Raw genomic sequence first — 21,404 nt, 5'->3', positions numbered from 1 at the left:
ATCCATGTACACATGTTTTATATTGTGTAAATAACGCTATATAAAACTGACACAGCGGTCATATTTACGTTACATATTAAATTCACTAAATCTATCATTTGTATACGACAATTTTAATATCAAAATTCCTATAATAAACTTTAATACCTACTGTTTTCAACTTTAACCGTAAATTCATTCAAGAGATTCCGAAGAAATAGGGGTGGTTATTTTCACTTACCCAAAAGCGTTCGGTAGGGTGGATCTTCCCGTGAATTTCCCCCTTTTTTCATCCTGTTTGTCCACCCCATTGACCAGGCTGCTATCACTATTTACAATCCGAAGTCCCCCCGAATTTAATCCCGACACTGCGTCCTTTGGAGTTGCATTCCGACTGGAATTCACACTTCCTGGGTTCGATTGCTCCATTTTCCCCCACAATCCGTTAGAAATTCTCAAAGGACGGTCCTAAACCCGTCTATCCATTCGGAGACCACTTGGAATAATGAGGAGGGTATACACTTCGGTCAGAACACGTAGAAACGATGATGAATAATTAACAACTCAGCGGGCCGTCAGCATTAAGGAGCGGATAAATTAACCATTGTTGTTTAAATTGTAACCATTTGATGGCGAAGCGGAGAAAAATTAAATATCCAGAAAAAAGCGCAGTCGTTAAAGATTTTGCTTTTTAGCTTGAGTTTCCTGCTTTTTGTACCGATCCTTCAATAAATTGAACTCCGTCTTAACTTCACACAGTCTTTAAGTTCCCTTAGCAACAACAACCGAATCAGTGCTTGAATTGAAGACAGCCCATTCTTACGGGGGTGTTCCCGTGTTCGATAAATAAGTAAGTGTCTTCATTCTAAGACTACTCCATTCAAAATAGTTTCTTTTCCTGTCCAGATTACCAACACTCTGTTCTCCCCAGAGTAAACCCACAGAAGTCCTTGGTCTGATGATGAGGTCGCACTATTGTCTCTATAGATCTACCCCGAGCATTATCTCAGCAGTGCTTCGCTGGAGGAATATAAATACACCCGATTAAATGCCCCCACGGATTTTAATTCATTGTAAAACAATAAGCACAATTTTAAGCGTTTATCATGATCCTCCGTTGCTTATCGACAACACAAACGTTTAAAGTATCGGAGATATTTTATAACCTTCTTCTTAATGCCTCTCATCATCTACAAAACTCTAGACCTTTTCCTTGCAGCCATGCTTAGAACTTTTTCTACAATTGAAAATTTCAAAAGTAGCGCACGAATCAACAGGTAGCTGGTGCGGAGTCCATTAAAACTGATCTTGTCAATGGGGGCAATATAACTAAAGGCATTCTCTACTATAATGCCTTTGACATAATTAAACGCAATCAATACGCATTAATTATACATAAATACATTTGTAATTAATTATGAATTCTATTATTATAATTAGTCACCCATGGAGGCAGGGACCACGATCGCTGACACATATGCAATCAGTTTATAGTTTAGAAGACTTTTATCGTTTTATACGTCATTTCATGACAACTATCTTTTTTAAAAATTAAGATAATTGATTTTAGGACAAAAAATTCACCAACCAGGGAATGTTTGATGCAGATATTTTTCGATAAATTGCGCTTCTCCCATGCAGTATATAAAGAGGTTAATCATATGTCACATTGACCCGTGGAAGTCAGATTAACTGATCAACACTTCGGCTTATCTAGGTTTCGGCTTATCTGGGTTTCAGATCAGGTTTAGGCGTCGCTGCCGAAGCTTACTCATCACGTGACTGCTCAGATGTGATGCTACGATTAAGCAGTTTTAGGCCCACGTCACTAAAAATGTTGTCACACGGTAAAAGTATTAGTATCATAGGCTTAAATAAGATACAAGGAATGGTCTGACAAGAGAGTTTAACGAAGAAGCTTTAATTCTTAAGTTTCGGAATACTGAGATGAATAAAACAATCGACTAGTGTCCTTAGACGCCCTCTCTGTCGTTCTGTAGTCCCGAACTTTCTCCTAATGATTCTCTGATAAAGGAATGAATCTAAAAAGATTGTTCTTCCAGAACTTTTCACTCACTTGCAAAATTCCTGCAATGTTGATTAAAATCTCAATTATAATTTCAAATGCCCAAGATCTAGCGTTAAACTATGCGGGCGGGTGATTGTTAATTGGAGATCGCACTTTAACCCTCTCCATTTCAAAATTAATATTTATCGGGCTAAATCTACAAAGGAGTCCCCTCGGGACCTAAAAAACCAAATCTAAACAACCCCAAATCGTTTTATTTACAGACCTTTTGCAGTGTTAATTTATTAAACAAATACATTGGAACGAGAAGTGCTGTATTTCATGCTATGGGTGTGTTTGAGTAGACCCATGCGAATTCATTAATCATACAATTTTAAATTTGTAACAGAAATGTTTAATAAAAAATTAATTATTTATTTTTTTATATTCATCATTTGATTTGACTGATAATAAAAAAAAAATTACGCAAAATGCGCGCGCACGACAGACCTGGAAGTCTATTAAACAACAGACAATAAAGATTTGAGGGAAACACTTTGCTAGTAACAAAGAGCCTAACCAGGTTTAAAATTTAATTGACCATTGATTTGGCATCTATCTTCCACATGTTAATCTACACTATTGACCACCTTAAGACTCCACAACAAAGAATCAAATTTAAGCGAAAACACGATGTAATAAAATTGAAATAAATTTCCTTTCATGTCAGTGAATGTTCCAAATTTCTTATAATAAACTTTTCAATGACAGTATAAATGGAGAACCAACTCCAGGCATGTCCCGGAGAGAAAGATCTCCAAAGACACTCATGATCATAGTCATCTTCCCTGGCAAGGGATTTGCATAAAAGAGGCACTGAAGACACCAATGGTGACCCAGTCACTCTCCATGGAGCCTTGTTTCGTCAGTCCCTGACAGAGGTTACACAATGGGACTGTCTGTGGACTTTGCTGAGAGGGCTTACTATCAATCACGCGAGAAGCAAATAGTCTCCATGTCTACTCAATTTATTATTGCTCAAAATTAAATACAAAATGCAATACCTTAATCATTAGATAAAACAGTATCGACATACTGGGGCGAATTTCTCAATAAAAACGTCTCAATAGCAATCTGAAAGAGAGAAGATCATCAAGAGACGACATAGAATGGGTCACGAGAGTTCCACCCGTGTTGGTTCCGCGAGGAGACAGGTACCCGGACATTCGTCAATGACCACTTAATCAGGAAAAGTATTTCACCAGCATTTCGGTACTTTTATTTCAAATTAAAAAAAAATAACCAGTACTGATATTTTTTACATTAAAGTGTGAATAACACTTGAAATGATACCGCTGATGGACTGACGGACAAAGTCAATACTTACAGACTTGCATTGGATATTATGCTGTATTTCCGGTCCATGGAAACTAACGAAACACGTGATTCCCTCCTGTTTTTCATGTCCGTATTGTTTTCCAAAGTCATTGCATTTTCTTGTAACTATTGGAAAAGTAACAGTTATACGGTTATTGCATGATCTCAATATTTGCATTGTTTCTAATTTTAACACTCGTTAAAGTTGCAAACCTAGACATTTTAATTTGAAAGTTTTGAACGGTGCGGTACGAGAACCATTAAATCTTACTTTTGTGCCAATTTAGACAGAAACTTTAAATTTATCTGTTTTCTTTGTTAGAGCTCGATCCTTCTTGTTGTCGATACACTGTCACAAGTTGTTACTGGCCAATTACACAGAGTTACCGAGTGCTTCTTCGGCGTCAGAACAACAAACCCTCACAGACATTCAACCCAAACAGAGTACACAGGTCTTAAGCGAAAGGAAAAGTTGCATTTTGCAATCAACCGTCATTTTTACGGGAGATAGATGATAAATCTGTTCCTCAGTGGTAACAGTATTGAAATTGTTACGTTCTTAAATTGACGGCATAAGAACGGAAACTTTTTACTCTTTGATCTCCAAGCTTAGTGGGGTCTATCGTTTTCTCTGTCTCTAGTCATTTATTTTGTGAACAGGATTAACTCCGAGGATTTCCAGTGCAGAATAATCTTTTTCAGATCATTTTATACCTATACAGTTTCTCTACAGATGAAAAATTGACATAACTTTTAATCTTTCGTATGTGCTAACAGTTCATCCTGCGTCATTTTAGGGTCTTATCGTAAAGTAAGATGAACTAAGTTCTTTTAACACAAAAGTTTGACACAAACAAAATAGGTTTTGTCATTCGAATGTTACGTTATTAGAAAAATAGTTTTACTCACCCAATCGGGATGCTGTATGTATTTGCAGAACTCTCTATTTCCGGGAAACAGGAATGTTTGGACTGTCTCTACTCAGTGCAACATGTTTGAATGTAGTCGTGGAGTTCCGATACACACTACTCCTAGACCTTCACTTAAGTGTCCCACTGTGGTCATGTTGTCTTAGACAAACGTCGAAAATAAAGAAAATTGATCCACTCGGAGTTAAACCCCAATGTCAACTTTTTAGCAGTTTAAAGATCGTTCCAAGTTAAGTTTGAAAAGTCCATATAATCAAATGAAGGAATTACTGCTTCATTTTAAATGTGTTGACTCAGGGACCAATTTAGAGTAAAATCAATAGAAATGATTAATGAAACACATCAAAATCAATAGTCACGTGTTAATTTTATTACCGCCGTCTATAATTGCATTGTTGCTGAAGTAACGTGCGTTAGAAATCACGTGCGTAAGAAGTTAAGGTTTGTTTCCGCTGTGCATAGTGTTTAGTGTAGTAATCAATCTGTGATATTGATACCGTGTAATAAAGAATTAACGTTGTATTCCTTTATTTACAGAAGTTGATGATATGCAAAGAATTCAAGCCGAGAGGATGTTTAGCCACGTACTTGTAATATACATGGACTTTTGTTAGCGGGGGGAGAGATACTCTCCATCCGTCACGTAACATTTCGATTATTATCCCAAAATAAATAGTAAATTCAACGTAAATTGATTTCATGTCATAATATTAATGATTTTTATTTTCTTTCTTGAAAATTAAAATTTTGATGACAAGATTCTTTCAAACAGAAGTCTACAATATCCTTGATGGAATCAAATTTTGTCTGAATATATGTAAATTCAATATGTTATACGGGTTACAAAATCAAAAGAAATACGACTACTGTTTATAAAATAGGAGAGTGGACCATATCATGTATTTTAATTTTTGTCATTAATGTACATATTTTTCGAAAAGAATGCATTTGTGCTGGGCATTACATCTACACATTTTCAAAGTATATGTATTTTTCCAGTGAATGCTATTTATATAACACTTTTCTTCTTCTGTTTGACACAACGTCTCAATCGTGGAAATAATGGCATTTGTAACCAATTTAATTTGATTTACATGGATTGTACATACGGTCTTCTTTTGAAACATAGTTTCATCAGTCAATTTCAAATGGATGGTGGGGATTTGTTTGATACTTTGCAAACGTATTTCTAAATTTTTGTTGTTATAAAACCTTTTCATAACAACATATTTTCCTGCTTTGTTTTGTTGTTTCCTTTGGTCACCGTGATTAGCACAGTTTTCACTTATCAGTCAATATCTTGTCTGCTTCTGGAAGGTCTCGCGTTCGAGACAGAGATGCACATATATGCATATAACTATTTTGTTGAATGCCAAAACGACTTTAAATGGTTGCATTTTTTATAAAGATCGATCTTGATTGCGATACAAATCAACTTCATTGGAATACAAGGTTAGAAACAAAATATTCCTTCTTTAGTTCTGAACAACCTTAAAAGAGTACAATATTCACAAAGAAGACTTCCTTTTCGTTGATTGTAAAGCATTGAAAGTCATTACGATAAAGGTTTGCGTTGAACAAAGTCACTTAATTTTTTATGTTTAAAAAAATCAAAAAGTTGTTATATAAGGAATAAGGAATCATTCTTTGAATATTATGAGGTGATAATTTTGGTCCGGGCGTGATCAAATCCAATAAAACCCTGCTGGCGCCTCAATTTGGCTTTATGAGTTATATAGTACAAAATCGATACGTAGTGTTATTACAGGCATAGACACTGGAAAATGTAAATATAGTTTTATATTCGCTGAATGTTAAAACTTTAATGTAATACATATTCAGGTGATGTACAGTATGTGGGTGTTCAAATGGCATATATAGTTATAAGAATAAAACGCCTTTTTTAATATTTTTGAGGTAATTTCTGACATAAAAAAATGAATTCGTAATATCAATAATTCGAATTCCTGACATCAAAAACTAATTATTGATATGAAAACTAGTCCTCTTTTTCTATCATCTTCGTCATCTTTTGAAAATCTGAAAAAAAGAAAAAAATGTAATGTTTTAAGTCTTAGAGATGTTTAGGTTGAATATAATTTTAGAAAAAAAAATCTGAAATTGAAAGACTTTCTGTATTCTTGCATTTGTTTTTACAGTTGATATTTTCAGAACCAAAAGAACAATTAATATTCATTGCCAAAAATGATTCATATTGATATACATTGGATAGATCACTTACTTGCTATAACATGCAGAGTTCCGTAACCGACTGGAGTGGAGATTCCATGTTCCGTCTCCAGCCATCCGACCCTTTTATTCAAGACTCTCAGAATGCTGACCGGAACCTTCATCTCATCTCCCCTGTCGTTTAGAGATCGGGTGAGCTTTCCTGGTCAGCCACCTTTAGATCTGGGTCAGTTTGTTGACATTTTATATTTTTGACTTCGTCGGTAGACCTTTGGGCCAATTTGAAAATTACTGGGCACAATGTCTTATTAGGGGCTTTAAGGTAACGTTAATTAAGATTAAGACATACAGGCGCTTGTTTCTGTAAAGAAACTACCCTATAGAATAATGCTAAGTGTTGTTAATATACTATAGGGTGAGCTTTTATTACAGAAACAAGCGCCGGTGAGCTATATGCAGCAATATCACCATACATGTCTGCACACTCAACAAGTGTTCATTCTGATAAATAAGATAATTTGAAAATTATTTTTAAAAATGATATGAATTTTTCAACATATCGTACAGTACCCGATAGTCTTTTCAACAATTGCTCAGAAAAAATAAAATACCGATAAAGTCGCAAATAAAAAACACTTCAAATATGCAGAATGACCATTAAAAACCAGAGCCGTTACATTAAATGTTGAATTGGTGTCTGAATTGTTCTTACGAAAGGTTGTACTCATTTCAAATCTACAGGTCATTTCGGCATCGATATTGTTTCAGATATTGGGAAATCCGTATAAAAAGTTATTTTAACATATTTTTCAATGCTATAGGTGTATCGTAATTTCAATCGACAACCATCCATCTGAAAGCTCATGGTGAAACTCAACCAAACAGGAAGTTTTCATGATTTCCGGTGTAACGTAGAATAATGACCTCAGTAGAATAATGACCGGGGGTCATTTTTCGACGTAGAATAATGACCCCCCCCCCCCCGGTCATTATTCTACGCAGAAAAATGACCCCCCCCCCTGTCATTATTGTCATTATTCTACGTCGAAAAATGACCCTTTTGCCTGAAGAATTAGTGTCATTTTCAAAAAATGAGCAAACTCTACATGAAGAAAAGTGACCCCTGTAGAATAATGATCCCCTTATAGATTTAAGTTTTTCAGTATTATTTTTTTACTTTTTGTGAAATAGTCTTTATAATATTGTAATTTTTACTGTAGTTTACAGAAAGTAACAGAAATTATAATTCTTATTCAGATAAATCTTAAAGTGAAAGAAGGATTGACTTCGCACTTTCGCCTTGGCATCTTCGCACTTTCGCCTTGGCATCTTCGCACTTTCGTCTTGGCATCTTCGCACTTTCGTCTTCGCCTTAATAGCTTTTTTGATTGCATTCAGCAAGTCTCGGTCGATTACGTAGAATTTAATGCAGGCACCGTACTCGCATAGGTTTTCCGATTAATTCATGCTATTATTGGCACGCATGCGATAGGCCATCGTGCTTACTAATATTTATAAATATTTTAATGTGTGCATGTGACATACTAGTATATGTTTACCAGTGCTGGCTATGCCAAATCATTATATACTCCACATAAAATGTAATGTCCGCCATTATGTGTACATATGCACTTCCTGACTCCCGTCACCTACCAGCCGTCTGTTTACCGTGGACCAAACACAGTAACATTTTAATTTCATTATGCGACACTCCTTGCTCATGCATGGATCTAAAGGGGGAAAGAGGGTCCGTCCCCCCGCCCCCCCCCCCCGGAAAATTCGATATTAATAATAAATTTCACGCAGTAAAAGGGGAGAGGGGGCCCGGACCCCATCCCCCTGAATAATTTAATTTTATTAATTTTATGAAATAAAATTTCCAAAACCCTTTAAGCAAAAGAGAGCTCCGCAATTATAAAATGGCGAAGGCGAAAGCGCGAAGATGCAAAGGCGAGAGTGCGAAGTTGCAACTTTGCATTTTCGCCTTCGCATCTTCGCACTTTCGCTCCTTCGCCGTCGCACCTTCGTACTTTCGCCATCGCAACTTCGCACTCTTGCATATTCGCCCTATAGGCGAAAATGCGAAGGTCGAACTGGTCCCATCGGAACATCATATGTATCTCATTATTACGAGGGACAACACATTAAAATAATTTCTGAGATACAAGACACTATAAAACAAAATTATGTTTATTGACATCGATATTTTTCATGAATTATACTTGCATTGACGATTTTCCCTACTACAAACTGCTGGGTATGCAAGTGCATCACGCGAAATTCATGATGAAATCAAAATTATGGAAAGTTTACTCCACTGTTAGGCATTATAACCAAGCTGAAGTTAGCAGGCACTGACAGCAGCCATTACGCCAGTAGAAGTTAACGGCCAATAAGGAAAATCGTCAAAGTACTGAGTGTACTCGATTAGAAAATATATTTAACTTTATCATCGGCATACTTAGTTAATATCAAGATGATTGGGCATCAATAGTTTGTATGAGCATTGATAACTTTGGATACATAAAGATCGTGTGATCAAAATCAAGGGGGATATAAACCCTTAACATGGGCCTGAACTCCTTATCAACGCTTTTAGAAACAATCTCTTCTTATTATAATCGATCAGTGTTTATTATCTATTTAAGATGCATTTTTAAATAGGGGAGTCGAATTTTATATAGAGAAAAAATCTTTAAAAATCTTCTTCTCAAGAACCAATTGGCCAGAAAAGCTGTTATTTGTGTGGAAGCATCCTCAGGGAGCGTAGATTCAAGTTTATTCAAATCATGATCCCCGGGGGTAAGATTGGGCCACAAAGGGGGGGGGGGTCAAATTTTTACATCAAAATATATGGGGGAAAATCTTTAAAAATCCTATTCTCAAAATCCTACTAGCCAGAAATCTTTAACTTGTGTGGAAGCATCCTCAGGTAGTGTAGATTCAAGTTTGTTCAAATCATGATCCCTGGGGGTATGGTGGGGCCACAAATGGGGGGTCGAATTTTTAAATAGAGATTTTTTATATTGAGAAAATTTTTTAAAAAATCTTCTCTAGAACCAATTGGCCAGAAAAACTGTGTTTTGTGTAAAGGCATCCTCAGGTAGTAGATATCAATTGTTTAAATCATGATCCCCTGGGGTAGGCTGTGGCCAGAATGGGGGGATTTTTATACAGAAATATACAGAGAAAAATCTCAAACAGAACTGTTTTTACGTGTACGTTTGTTCAATATCTTAACTATATTAGTAATATCCATTTCTATGTTCTTTCCATTCTAAACTACTATACAGTTGTAAATTGTTATACTTGGTAAGAACCTCGTAAGTTGTAAGATCTTGTGTTCGAACCATTTGTATATGTTTACGCAATAAAATATGTTCAAACAAAAAACAAAAAACAAAAAAGAGAAAAATCTTTTTCTCAAAACCAACTGGCCAGAAAACTTGTGTTGAATCATCCTCCGGTTGTGAAGATTCATGTAGGTTTATATTCAAATGAACAGTTGTTTAAGATATTTGTGAGAATAGCAATGCTCAATATGTGATACATGTGTATAACTATGAATCATCTAGTTACAAAATGGGCTCAACATAAAAACATCTGTAGACAATGTTGAAAATCTTTTGATACAGGATCTATTTTACTCATTTATTGTCCTGATATTTTTGATATGACACCATAGAGCTGATTTTATTTTTTCTTATGTTGCTCAGGTGAGCGATGTGGCCCACGGGCTTCTTGCTTATAAAGTATTTTCTAAGTTAAAAAAATATACATTGATAAAAAGATAATTATAAATTACCCAAATTCTGCAAAGCCTGATATTAAAATTGTTCTTGCCTGACGTCATGGGTTTGAAAGTGGCCTTATCAGAACCCCACCCCACCCCAACCCCTTTTCTTAACTTTACATATAAAAAGTGAAAATATCATGAATTTGCCCCCTCCACTTTTGTTGGAGAAAGTAATTAATGAATTTGAAAAGAATGAATTTTAATTGAAGTCAATACAAATGGGATTTTCTTTTATGGATTTGAAAATTTACCCTTTATGCTTGTTAAATATTTTGGATGAAGCCGTCCCTACACACTTTCAAAAACAATGCTTCGTGTTTGGATATCCTTTCCTATTTCCTATGGTCGGAAATTGAAAAAAAAAAAGCCTTTGATTTTGCATCTTAACACTTTCAAGCTTGCATGGCGTTCATGCAATTATTTAAAACATGTACATGGACATTCCTAAAATAATTTTGAATTAATGAAATGATTTAATTTCAAGTGATACAACGTAAGATGTACTTGCACTAGATCGAAGAAAAGACTGAATTTTTTTCTTATTATAAATTTGCAAGTTCCAATTGAATTTATGATCAGCAGCAAAAATTAAAATTAATTTCTTATAAGACTAGATTTTTAAATGATACATGCATGCTTCCATTAAATAATTTGTTTACCCTCACAAACCTTACTCAGAATCGCAAATAAACATTTGTTACATTTGTTGATCTCCAAAAAGCCTTTGATCTTGTAAACAGAGACCTTCTACAGTACAAACTTCAACTTAATGGAATCAATGGTCCAATATATGATGCCATCTCCAGTTTATATGAAGAAACATTCTCGTGTGTATGTGTAAACGACCGTCGTACTAATTGGTTTCTTTGTTCAAATGGTGTACGCCAAGGAGACAATTTATCTCCTACCTTATTTTCTCTATTTGTCAATGATTTAGCATCTGAAATTTCACAGCTAAATGTTGGAATTCCTATTGGTGACGAAAAAAATGGTCTTCTGTTATATGACGACGACATTGCCATTCTTAGTGAAAATGAATTTGAAATGCAAAGATGTCTCGATATTCTTATAGAGTGGTGTATGCGATGGAGGATAAATGTGAACTGTGCCAAATCAAATATTATGCATTTTAGAAAACGAAACATTCCCCGAAGTAAATTCAATTTTAGAATAGGAAATGAAGAGTTACAGTACGTTTAATCAATATCGATATCTTGGTGTTATTTTCCACGAGAAGATGGACTTCAATATAGCGGCAGAGGTTTTAGGTAAAACCGGAGGGCGAGCATTAGGGGAGATGATTTCCAAAATTCATAACTATAAAGATGTTGGATTTAATACCTATGAAAAACTATTTCATTCTTGTGTTGTACCCATTTTAGATTATTGTTCCGGAGTTTGTGGATTCAAAAGATACCACTCCATAGAAATTGTCCATAACCGTCTATCCGATACTTCTTAATTAGGTTTACACAGACAAGCGCCGGCAATTACATTAAATAGTGAAGTAGGATGGTTAGCACCGACACAGAGGCGCTGGATATGCATGTTAAAGAGATGGAACAGAGTAATCCAAATGGATGATGACCGTCTTACCAAAAAAGTTTTCCTGTGGAGTTATCGTAACAACAGCACATGGTGCTCACAAGTGAAAGAAATTCTATATAAATTAGATATGTGTTCCTATTTTGATTTTATCCGTATTTGTGACATAAACGAAGTGAAATCTTCATTATTTAAATACTATGAAGAGGAATGGAAATTGAAAACAAGGTCTCTACCAAAACTTAGGACATACGTAACGTTTAAACAAAACGTCCAATTAGAACCCTACGTAACGATGAACATAACGAAACAGGAACGGTCTTTGATGGCACAATTTAGATGTGGAATCCTTCCTCTCAGAGTCGAAACCGGTTGTTATCGAAATGAACCTCTTCAAGAACGTTATTGTGTTCTGTGTAAAAGCAATTCAATTGAAGATGAAAAACATTTTATTTTTCAATGTAAATTCTACGAAAATAATAGAAACTCTTTCTTTCATAGTATAAACTTAGATAAAAACCTAGATGAAACTGTCAACTTTTAAAAATATCATTATGGAAAAAAATCAAAGACAAACTGCCAAATATCTCAATTTGATTTATTCAGATAGACAAAGTTATCTGTACAAATCAAAGTAAACTCATGCGCTCAACCAAATGTGTATACTATATTCGTATATTCTAAGATTTCAAAGTGACATATAGGTCCAATGGGCCGGGTTTAATTCGATTATGTATAACACTGTATTATACCGGCTATATTTATGACATACACATGTCACTATAATAAAATATTTACTTACTTACTTACTTACTTGTTTAGTCAGGCAAGCTTTTTGGAGAGCTACACTCGCGTGCCAAAAGTATGTCAATTTTTTTGTCTTTTCCCATATATATTTAATTGAAAACAAAGCTTATTTTCAAACGGTTTCCTGTTTTTATTATTTTTTATTTTTTTTTTTGGTGATTGTAAGGGGTTAACTTAATAATAAAGATTAACCTTTGAAATAAAAAAAAAATGAATATTAACAAATTTACCACACGTTGAGGTTAACATTGAAGTCTTTGGGGGAAACTTGTTTGTAAAATTTGATGTTTCAAACACAACACAAAGCTATTATATATATATATATATATATATATATATATATATATATATATATCTCTATTGCAAAATGCAAGCCGATAAATCTTCCTTATGATTGTGAATGTAAAATCTCAGGAACTGGATGTTTGAAAGATGCAATATTAAAAAAGCTAGAGAAATTCTAAATTTTTATCAATTCAGTCTTTGAAAAATCGGTCAATTGGTTACTTTTACACGATTCTTTGAAAAATGTTGGTTTTCAATGAAATATGCAGTGAAAAAAAAAATTGATTTACTTTTGGCACTTCAGTGTATTACTTGCATCACATGGTCAAAGGGGCACAATTTCATAGTAGGCTATATCTTATTTATGTTAGAGTTGTCTTCCTTTGAAAGAAAATTGTCCAATGAAATCAATTGTTGTATCTGCTGTTTGGGCTTCTTGGAAACAAAAGACGCCACCGCGGTCTGGTGCGAGGTGCTTGATCTTTGGACACGTTTTTTATGCGACATTCACATCACTATGTGTATTGTGTGAATCTTTATGGGATGTGTTATAACAGGTAAGATGTTATAATTTCCCAGTTCATAATTGTTACCTGTAAACAACTGACGAGACGATCGATCAGTTACTCAAAATTAAATTATTAAAGTAAACAATCGATTTGAATCTACTTGAACGAGTATTATTGATAATCGACAGATCAAGTATAATGGCTTATAACCGGAATTTTTAGAAGCCGAAGACGTACAGTACATAGTCGGTCCTGTCCCTTCACTATGGGCACAGGAGTCTGATGTTTTATCATTAGTATTATACTACAACTATAAAAAACCCACCAGGGTGGTTTTTTGTTAATTAGTAGAGGGTGTATTGTCTTTATGATTTTAGCTTATTATTGATAAAATGGGGTGCATGTTATTTTCACTACTTCTTTATTTAATTTTTCCTCTGTAAAGTGTATGCTTAATTTTTTCCAGATTTGAGACATAAGGATTTTTAACATCATACCATGTGAACAACAGTCAGCTATTTTATATACAGTGTATAAATTAATAGACTTCTGAGACCATGTCTCATAATGGAAGAGGTAGATTCCGACCTCTGGGACAAATTAGGGTCAACCTCAAATCCGGGGGAACTGAGAAGATCCCCAAACTAGCATCTACTTCTTCAGTCAACACAAAAGCAAACTTGGAGCAGGATAACCAAGGTATCTCGGGGAATGCTTTGTCTGTACCACCACCAAAGGAGAAGGAGAAGAAGGAGGAGAAAGTAAAAGTTCAGTCAGCAAAGTCTGATTCTGGCTCCAGCACGAAATCTCTGGAGTCAGAGTACAAGAAAGAGCTTCAGGAAGCTAAGGTCAGTGTCGATAATGGTCCATGGCATGCTAGGATTTAGCTAAGTTTTCTGTCATATACAGTCAAACTTCGTTATCTCGAACTAGATGGGACTGTTTAAAAATTTTGAGATATCAGAGTATTCGAGATATCGAGGGTAAAATACTTGAAAATAAGTGGTTGGGACTTACAATTAACTTCGACATATCTATTGTATCGAGATCTCAGTGTTCGATATATCAAAGTTCAACTGTAGTAAGTTTCAAATTCTGAAACATGTGTTTTGTATTAGTTTAAGGTCAGACGACACGTTCCTCGAGAATCTTTTTTGTATCTCCTCGTAATAAAGAGTACCAATAAAAAATATTAATTTTATAATTACTTTAAAAATGATCAAAATTTACTTGAATTTGGTTATATGTGTACATGGTCGAGTGGTTAGAACCGTGGCCGCTCACTGCCAGAAGCGTATAGGTTCTAGAGGTCGTGAGTTCAAAGCCCCGCCCCGGCGGAGATATAGTTCTAATTTAGTGAATTTCGCTGTGTTGTAGATGTATTCATTTTTATATCAGCAATTCAAGTGTATTTTCAAGAAGATTATATAGGAAATTGCATACTCTAGTATTTTGCAGAAATGCCTGGTAAGGTACCCTAATTTTTTGCAAGAAAGCTTGTCAAAGTAGTAGTAAACCATTAACAAATTCCTGGAAAAAGTTATCTAAAATTGAGGAACGTGTCGTCCGACCTTAATTTCATAAACTTCATATAGCTAGATAGTACATATGTTTGAACACAAAATTATATCTAAAAAATGTGGATATTAAACATGTTAATACTGGAAATATAAAGTAAATCATTTCATTTTTGGGGGCTCCAGTTGAACACTGATAAAGCAAGTGATATAGATTGCTTCTGCTTTGAAATATTTAAATGCAGGTACACTTGTAACAGGTGAAAGTTGTGCAAGAACAAAAGTCTTATTGCCCCTTCATAAAGAGAAGAAATTGATTTCCCCTAGATTTTTCTGTGTGACAGATTCTTAAGAAGTCTTATTTTGTCACAGCTCAGAATATACAAGTTTTATTAAATCTCTCATTGCTTTTGTTAGTAATAGATTCCATAGTGTTATATAACCATGACTTTGTACACAATAATCCACACTGATTTGTCTACATCTAAATCCCAGCTAGCTCTGTCTAAGCTTTTCCTACCCAGGTTATGCATGGTTATGGTTAAGATTGATTTTGTAGGATTTACAAGTTGACATATCTATTCATCTGAAAAAGAGAAAGAGTGTGCAGTGTAATATTTTGTGGAATATGTCTGCTAAGAATGTGTATATCTTTTTGATCAACCTTAACAAGCCCTCAAAATCTGATGAATTTTATCAGGAGACATCAATTGATTTAAATTTAAATGACAAAGAGGTTGATTTGTAGATAATCTGAGATTAAATCAGTTTTGTAATAAGAGAGGGAATACCAAAAAATATCAGCTAGCATGTGTAATTGTTCTGATTTTCTCTATATTATTAAATGTTTGGATTTCCTCCTGATGACAATATAGCTGACTGGTAGCAGCTTTATTTGATGTAATGGTGTGAAGGTTTTATTCAAGGTATTTATAATTGTGTTACAAATTACATGACAAGTATACACCAGAGTCGGGCTATCTGTGGGTAACATAAAGCTGTGTTTACCCAGGACTCCCATTCAAACACTTGACATGTCTAGATGATACCTACCTAAACACAATCTCAAGAGCCCCTTTTGTCTCCTTAATTCAAATCTGCAAGAGGTGCACAGAGACACACATTCATTGAAGACAGGGCAAATATGAATGTTTATTATCAAAGGGTAGGGCCATTTCTACTGTACTTGCCATTTCTTAAATTTCTGTTTCACACACACCAGAGAGTGAAGAGCGTTACAAAGGCTTTCTACATACAATTAACAACCCCTCAAATGAAACCATCAAAATCTTATCTTTAATGAATTTAAAAATAAGACATTTTGCCGTTTTTCGCAAAGATAGTTACAAAGTATTATATTGGAATGAAATGATCATGTACTAGCTGCAACAGTTCACCAGTGACAAAATTACTTTTATGTTCTGTTAAATTTAGTATATATCACTGTAAAAATTTACTGTGTGAATTATCACCACATTGTGAGTTTTATCAGCACACTAAAGTAGCATGATAGAATAAAGCACTGAAGTGTCAAGGAATGTGTTCTGACTTATAGCTGTAAAACTCAATGCTTTTGTAAATAATAAGCTTGCTGAAATTCATCACAGTAAATTTAAACATTGCAATCAATATTGTGACTTTAAAATTGATTAGATTTTCACAAACTTTGTTTACCGAGATTAAAGGTTAATTTAAACCCTTGAAGTAATCCACGTTCAGCCGGTATTTCTCAGATTCATTGATTCAATCTTTTTCATAATAAACTTTTCTTTGTGGTAGAATTTGGAAAATAAATGAACTTGCTCTAACCAACAATTTTGAGTTCCTATACACAGGCTATTGAAAACCCTGGAATTAGTGAGATCAATAATTTACTTAATAAATTAACTTATGTGAGCTTTTGAACAATAAGCCATTTATTAACTTCCACACAATGTCGTCTAGGTACAAAACTTAACAAACGACACGACTGAGCACTGCCAGCTATTTGTGAGATGGTGTGAAAATTATTACAGAAAGTAAACAGAGGCCTTATTTGAATGGTTTAAATGGAAAGTGTCTGAAAGACTTCACCATCTCTCAATATTCAATATTACAGGGCCTAATGCTTCTCTCTAAAAAGAAACTGTGGAATGTCACATAATAAACATCATATTCAGCTTTTCACTTGAGATATTACATTTTCATTTAAAGCATCTTCATTCACCATGACCTCTACCTCCCCTATAGAATTGAGCATGGATATGAATTTCCTTGCTTGAGATATTTTGAAAATATACAGTGGCATTGGAAGCAAATTTAATATTGACAAATGGTTATGTATAACTTTGCAAAAAAAAGAAAAGTGATGGGGCTAAGCCCCCCCCCCCCCATCCTCCTGTTCCGACGCCTATGATATATCATGATCTTAACATATTTGTTTTAAAGGTTTTAATGATTTTCTGTATTTAATATAGGCAAAAGAGAAAGATTTGTTGAAGCAGATTGCAGAACTGAAAAAACTAATAGAAGAGCTACAGAAACAAATCAAAGAGAGAGATGAAACAATAGCTTCCTTGAAATCCGAGCTTAAAACTCAGGTAAGAGATGCACACATTCTTCTGTGCACTGCATGGAATTTAGATTTAGTAAGAGTATTCAGAACCTATACTTGGGTGTGTTAACTTGGAAAAGATAAGGAATCAATAGATTGTTGGCACTTTTTTATCATATTAAATGCTGTTTGCAGTTAAAGGTAAAACAATTTTATGAAGTGTCAAGTAGTATTTTGCCATACATTTCAAACCAGCTGGTAGTCTGCAATCACCTGTCGAGTGAGCTCGTGTACACACTCAAATGTTATTGACATGTTTACAGGAAGAGAATCTCAGTGGGGAGATCAACAAAGAGAAAGCTGAGCACGAGGTCACTAAGCAGTCCCTACAGGGAGCGCGCTCAGAAATCGACGACCTCCGGGCCAAGATAGAACAACTTCGCAAAGAAAACCAGGAACAGATAGACGGCCTGAAGAAAGAGGTTCTTATTGACGTCAGATTCAGACACATGCATATATCACTCAATCTGTACACAGATATAAGGGCTCCAACTAACATATCCCTGAAAGCACACATAATACCAAGTCAGCATAATCCTTTATTTGTATTGTGTAATACCTAATCAAAATTCAGACCTGATGAATCTTTGACTAGTAGTTTTGTTTATCTTTTTGACCAGTACTAGGACTCGCAAACTACAACGTATTATGATTCTTTATACTGGGTACCTTTAAATTGTGTATGAAAGGGGATCAATGTAATGTCCATGCATAATGGTTGTCACCGAGGATCACATTGATATATTTGTACATATATAATCTTCTTAAGATGATCTACCTGGTTTTTATGCCATTTAGAAATGAATCAAGAATAATAAGAGATTCCTGCAATTAAATGGATGAATGTACATATGTATATTTGAATTTCAGCTTGAAGAAAAGATATTAGAAATAACTACCTCCAAAGATAAAGAAATAAAGATTAGAGATGAGAAATTAACCCGCTTAAAAAACCAAATGGCTGATGCCTTGAAAGGAAATTCTTGGTAGGAAACAGCTTCTCCCTTGACTGAAATGCTGCGCTCTCTCTCTCTCTCTCTGAGTGAACATCCACAATTTAATTCTTTATAACTATAGTTTGTAGTTATGTAAGGCTGTATAATCTGTAAACATTCAGACAGAAGATACCATGATTTACAATTCAACATCTCTGTTGTATCACATTAAATTTAGTGATGAAAGATACAATATAGCAGTACATGTACAACAAATCAAGAGTTATTTTCATTTCTTGTTTTATTCAGGGAGAGACAACAGCAGCTGGAAGAGCTGACTAAGGAGTTGTCACGGATACAGGAGGAGTGTGATGCTCTCAGGATGAAACTCAAAGCCTCCAAATCAAAGGTATGATTTACCTTAATTAGTTCAAATTAGTAAAAGTATAGTATAGTGAAACTCAAAGCGATAGGACTTTTACAAGGAGTAAAAGTATGGTGTAGTGAACTCAAAGTGATAGGACTTTTACAAGGAGTAAAATTATGGTGTAGTGAACTCAAAGTGATAGGACTTTTACAAGGAGTAAAAGTATGGTGTAGTGAACTCAAAGCGATAGGACTTTTACAAGGAGTAAAAGTATGGTGTAGTGTACTCAAAGTGATAGGACTTTTACAAGGAGTAAAAGTATGGTGTAGTGAACTCAAAGCGATAGGACTTTTACAAGGAGTAAAAGTATGGTATAGTTAAACTCAAAACACTTAAATCTAAGGCATGAAATAGATTACACGAGTAAAAATGTGGCATACTAGTTGAACTGAAGACTGTCAAATCAGAGGTATGACATAATTCACATGAGTGAAATAATGGTATAGTTAAACTCAAGACCTCCAATACCAAGGTACGACTGTTCACATCAATAAAAGTAAAATATAGTTAAGCTAAAGGCTATCAAATCAAGGATATGACATAGTTACTTGTGAAAGTATAAACAGGTACTACAGTTCAAATTGAGGCCTCCAATGCAAATCTAAGGGATAACAAAGTTAAACACAATCTATCTTTTTGAACTCTATGCATCGAAATATGAGGTTTGACATAGTTTGATACCGGTACTTTCATGTAAACTTGATAGTGTGTCTTTGTTTAGAAAAATAAATATATCTCTCTTCGTTGATGCTCTGTGTGAAAAGCATGCATTTTAAATAATTTTTGGTTTCAGGAGAAGGTTCTTCAACCTTTCCACCATGTATGATAAAGTGAAAAATATTGTAACATGATATATATTTTGTACAATAGGGAGGAAATTGTCCCAACTGCCAGGATATGACAGCAAAGCTGGAGAAATTCAATGCGTCCATTAAAGACAAAGACCTAACAATCAAAGAACTGAAGTCACTGTGTGCTAGGTTTGAGAAACAGCTGACTCAGCAGGACCACCTGCTAAAGCAGTGGGCGGAGTCCAAAGGTCAGAAGGTCAACTATAATCCCAAATAATGACCTGGGAGTGGAGACTGTCAAAGTGTTCAGTTTTTGTAAGGATGCTGTGTACAGACTGTCAAATGGTTGACCGGTATGGACCTCTGAGTATCTGGTGTGGGCATGATCCAGTGGAGACATTTGATAGGCCAATGTTAGTGGCCTTCATTTATATCTGCCTTATTGCTGATATGTATATCAGTATTACTGCTATGTTCACATACATATATACATATCATTGTATGATTTTGCATAATTTTCTTTCTCCGTCCAAATACAGTGTTTTACTGTATGCAATTTTACATATTTTTTATTTGAAGCCAGGATCTGTCCAAATGAATAGAAACTCAGTATTGTCAAAGATAAGATATACATGACTGTATAGAAAGTGAATTTAGTAAGAAAATTAAATTAGCTATTTTATTACCGGTACATTGATTATATATAAATCTTCATACAGTATCTGACTAAATTTCTTGACCACCATTAGGTTTGAACAAAGACAAAATAAACATATCAATTACAATGTAGTTTAATGCTTGTATGGATGTACAAGACTACAACTGTTTTAAATATGTTAAATTGATCTGTAGGCATGGTATTTTTCCTAATTACTGTTTTAAAATATAAGGATTTGCCAAACCTAGTCATACTTTTTCGTAATATGTTGATACCTATAATACATATGTTTGTATGTAGAGAGAAGGAACACAGTTCTACCAAACAACCACCTCATTGCCATGACTGCTCAGTGTATTTCCAGTTGAATCAGGCAGTTTGAAATGTTGTTAAAAGAGAATCTGTTTGTTGGGCTACATTACATATCTCGCTTTTATTACCACTCAATGCAAGTGTATATGGATATTCCACAGCACTAGAAAATTATTTTAGAAACCAATTTTATGAATTTATTAGGTGTAAAGTGTACCCAGTGTAGCATTAACCTTTTTTCTCCTTTTATTAGGCATTACTCAGAGGAAATAAAAGATGTCTGGAAATCAAATTGATTTTAAAGCAAGCTTGCAAATTTATGCAGTGAACCTGTTGTGATAAAATGTGCATTGAGATATCTTTAAATAGTACCTTTGCTCTATTAATAGTTCAGATAATAAAGCATTAGCATTAAATCTGTTAATCCCTGGCCTTTAATCCTGCCTGACATCTGGTTAACATTCCAGGTAGGGTGGGCTCAGCACTGCATGATTTATCCAGGTATTTAGTTCACCTGTTTATGTTCAGTTTGAGTTTAGCTTCCGTGAGATCTATTAAATGTTTTACATTAAATGTAAGATCAGGGACATGCAACTTTGACTTTAATGGCTCCAGGGTGTACTTAAAGTGCCTGACATTAAAAGTAATCTTTTTATTTATTTAAAGACTCTGAAACACCATGAACATATACAAAGCTTTGAATAGAATTGTGTTAATGAGGAAATGTGGCCTAAAAATAATGGTCC

At 34.5% G+C, this 21,404-nt stretch overlaps 2 protein-coding genes across 4 annotated transcripts in view; one reads left to right on the top strand and one right to left on the bottom strand.

The window, feature by feature from the left end:
* LOC128187081 (kinesin-like protein KIF12) overlaps positions 1 to 4,490 on the bottom strand; it is a 42,916-nt gene extending 38,426 nt beyond the window's left edge. The window contains exons 1-2 of one of the 3 annotated variants that reach the window (XM_052857193.1): positions 4,274 to 4,490; positions 3,375 to 3,490 (exon numbers count right to left, since the gene is read on the bottom strand). In XM_052857193.1, coding sequence (XP_052713153.1) covers positions 3,375 to 3,475 — 101 coding nt within the window. In that variant the 5' untranslated portion in view covers positions 3,476 to 3,490; positions 4,274 to 4,490. Of the gene's footprint in view, positions 1 to 220; positions 1,000 to 3,374; positions 3,491 to 3,635; positions 3,776 to 4,273 lie in introns of those variants that run through there. The other 2 variants (XM_052857194.1, XM_052857191.1) reach the window with 2 other exon arrangements.
* Positions 4,491 to 13,335: 8,845 nt separating this feature from the next.
* Positions 13,336 to 21,325, top strand: LOC128188996 (structural maintenance of chromosomes protein 1A-like). Its single transcript, XM_052860357.1, has 7 exons — positions 13,336 to 13,473; positions 13,892 to 14,273; positions 17,399 to 17,521; positions 17,799 to 17,957; positions 18,406 to 18,521; positions 18,780 to 18,879; positions 19,768 to 21,325. The coding sequence occupies exons 2-7, from the start codon at positions 13,983 to 13,985 to the stop codon at positions 19,963 to 19,965; spliced, it is 987 nt and encodes a 328-aa protein (XP_052716317.1). The 5' UTR covers positions 13,336 to 13,473; positions 13,892 to 13,982; the 3' UTR covers positions 19,966 to 21,325.
* The last annotated feature ends 79 nt before the right edge of the window (positions 21,326 to 21,404 follow it).

Source organism: Crassostrea angulata, chromosome 6, assembly GCF_025612915.1.
Source record: "Crassostrea angulata isolate pt1a10 chromosome 6, ASM2561291v2, whole genome shotgun sequence".
Taxonomy (NCBI): domain Eukaryota; kingdom Metazoa; phylum Mollusca; class Bivalvia; order Ostreida; family Ostreidae; genus Magallana; species Magallana angulata.
Note: the sequence above shows the minus strand (reverse complement) of the source record. Positions and strands in the feature narration are given on the sequence as shown.

Coding starts and splice junctions, on each gene's coding strand:
- LOC128188996 (XM_052860357.1), top strand. CDS start 13,983: ATGTCTCATAATGGAAGAGGTAGATTCCGACCTCTGGGACAAATTAGG. Junction 17,522..17,798: donor AATCCGAGCTTAAAACTCAG/GTAAGAGATGCA, acceptor ACATGTTTACAG/GAAGAGAATCTCAGTGGGGA. Junction 17,958..18,405: donor TAGACGGCCTGAAGAAAGAG/GTTCTTATTGAC, acceptor TTTGAATTTCAG/CTTGAAGAAAAGATATTAGA.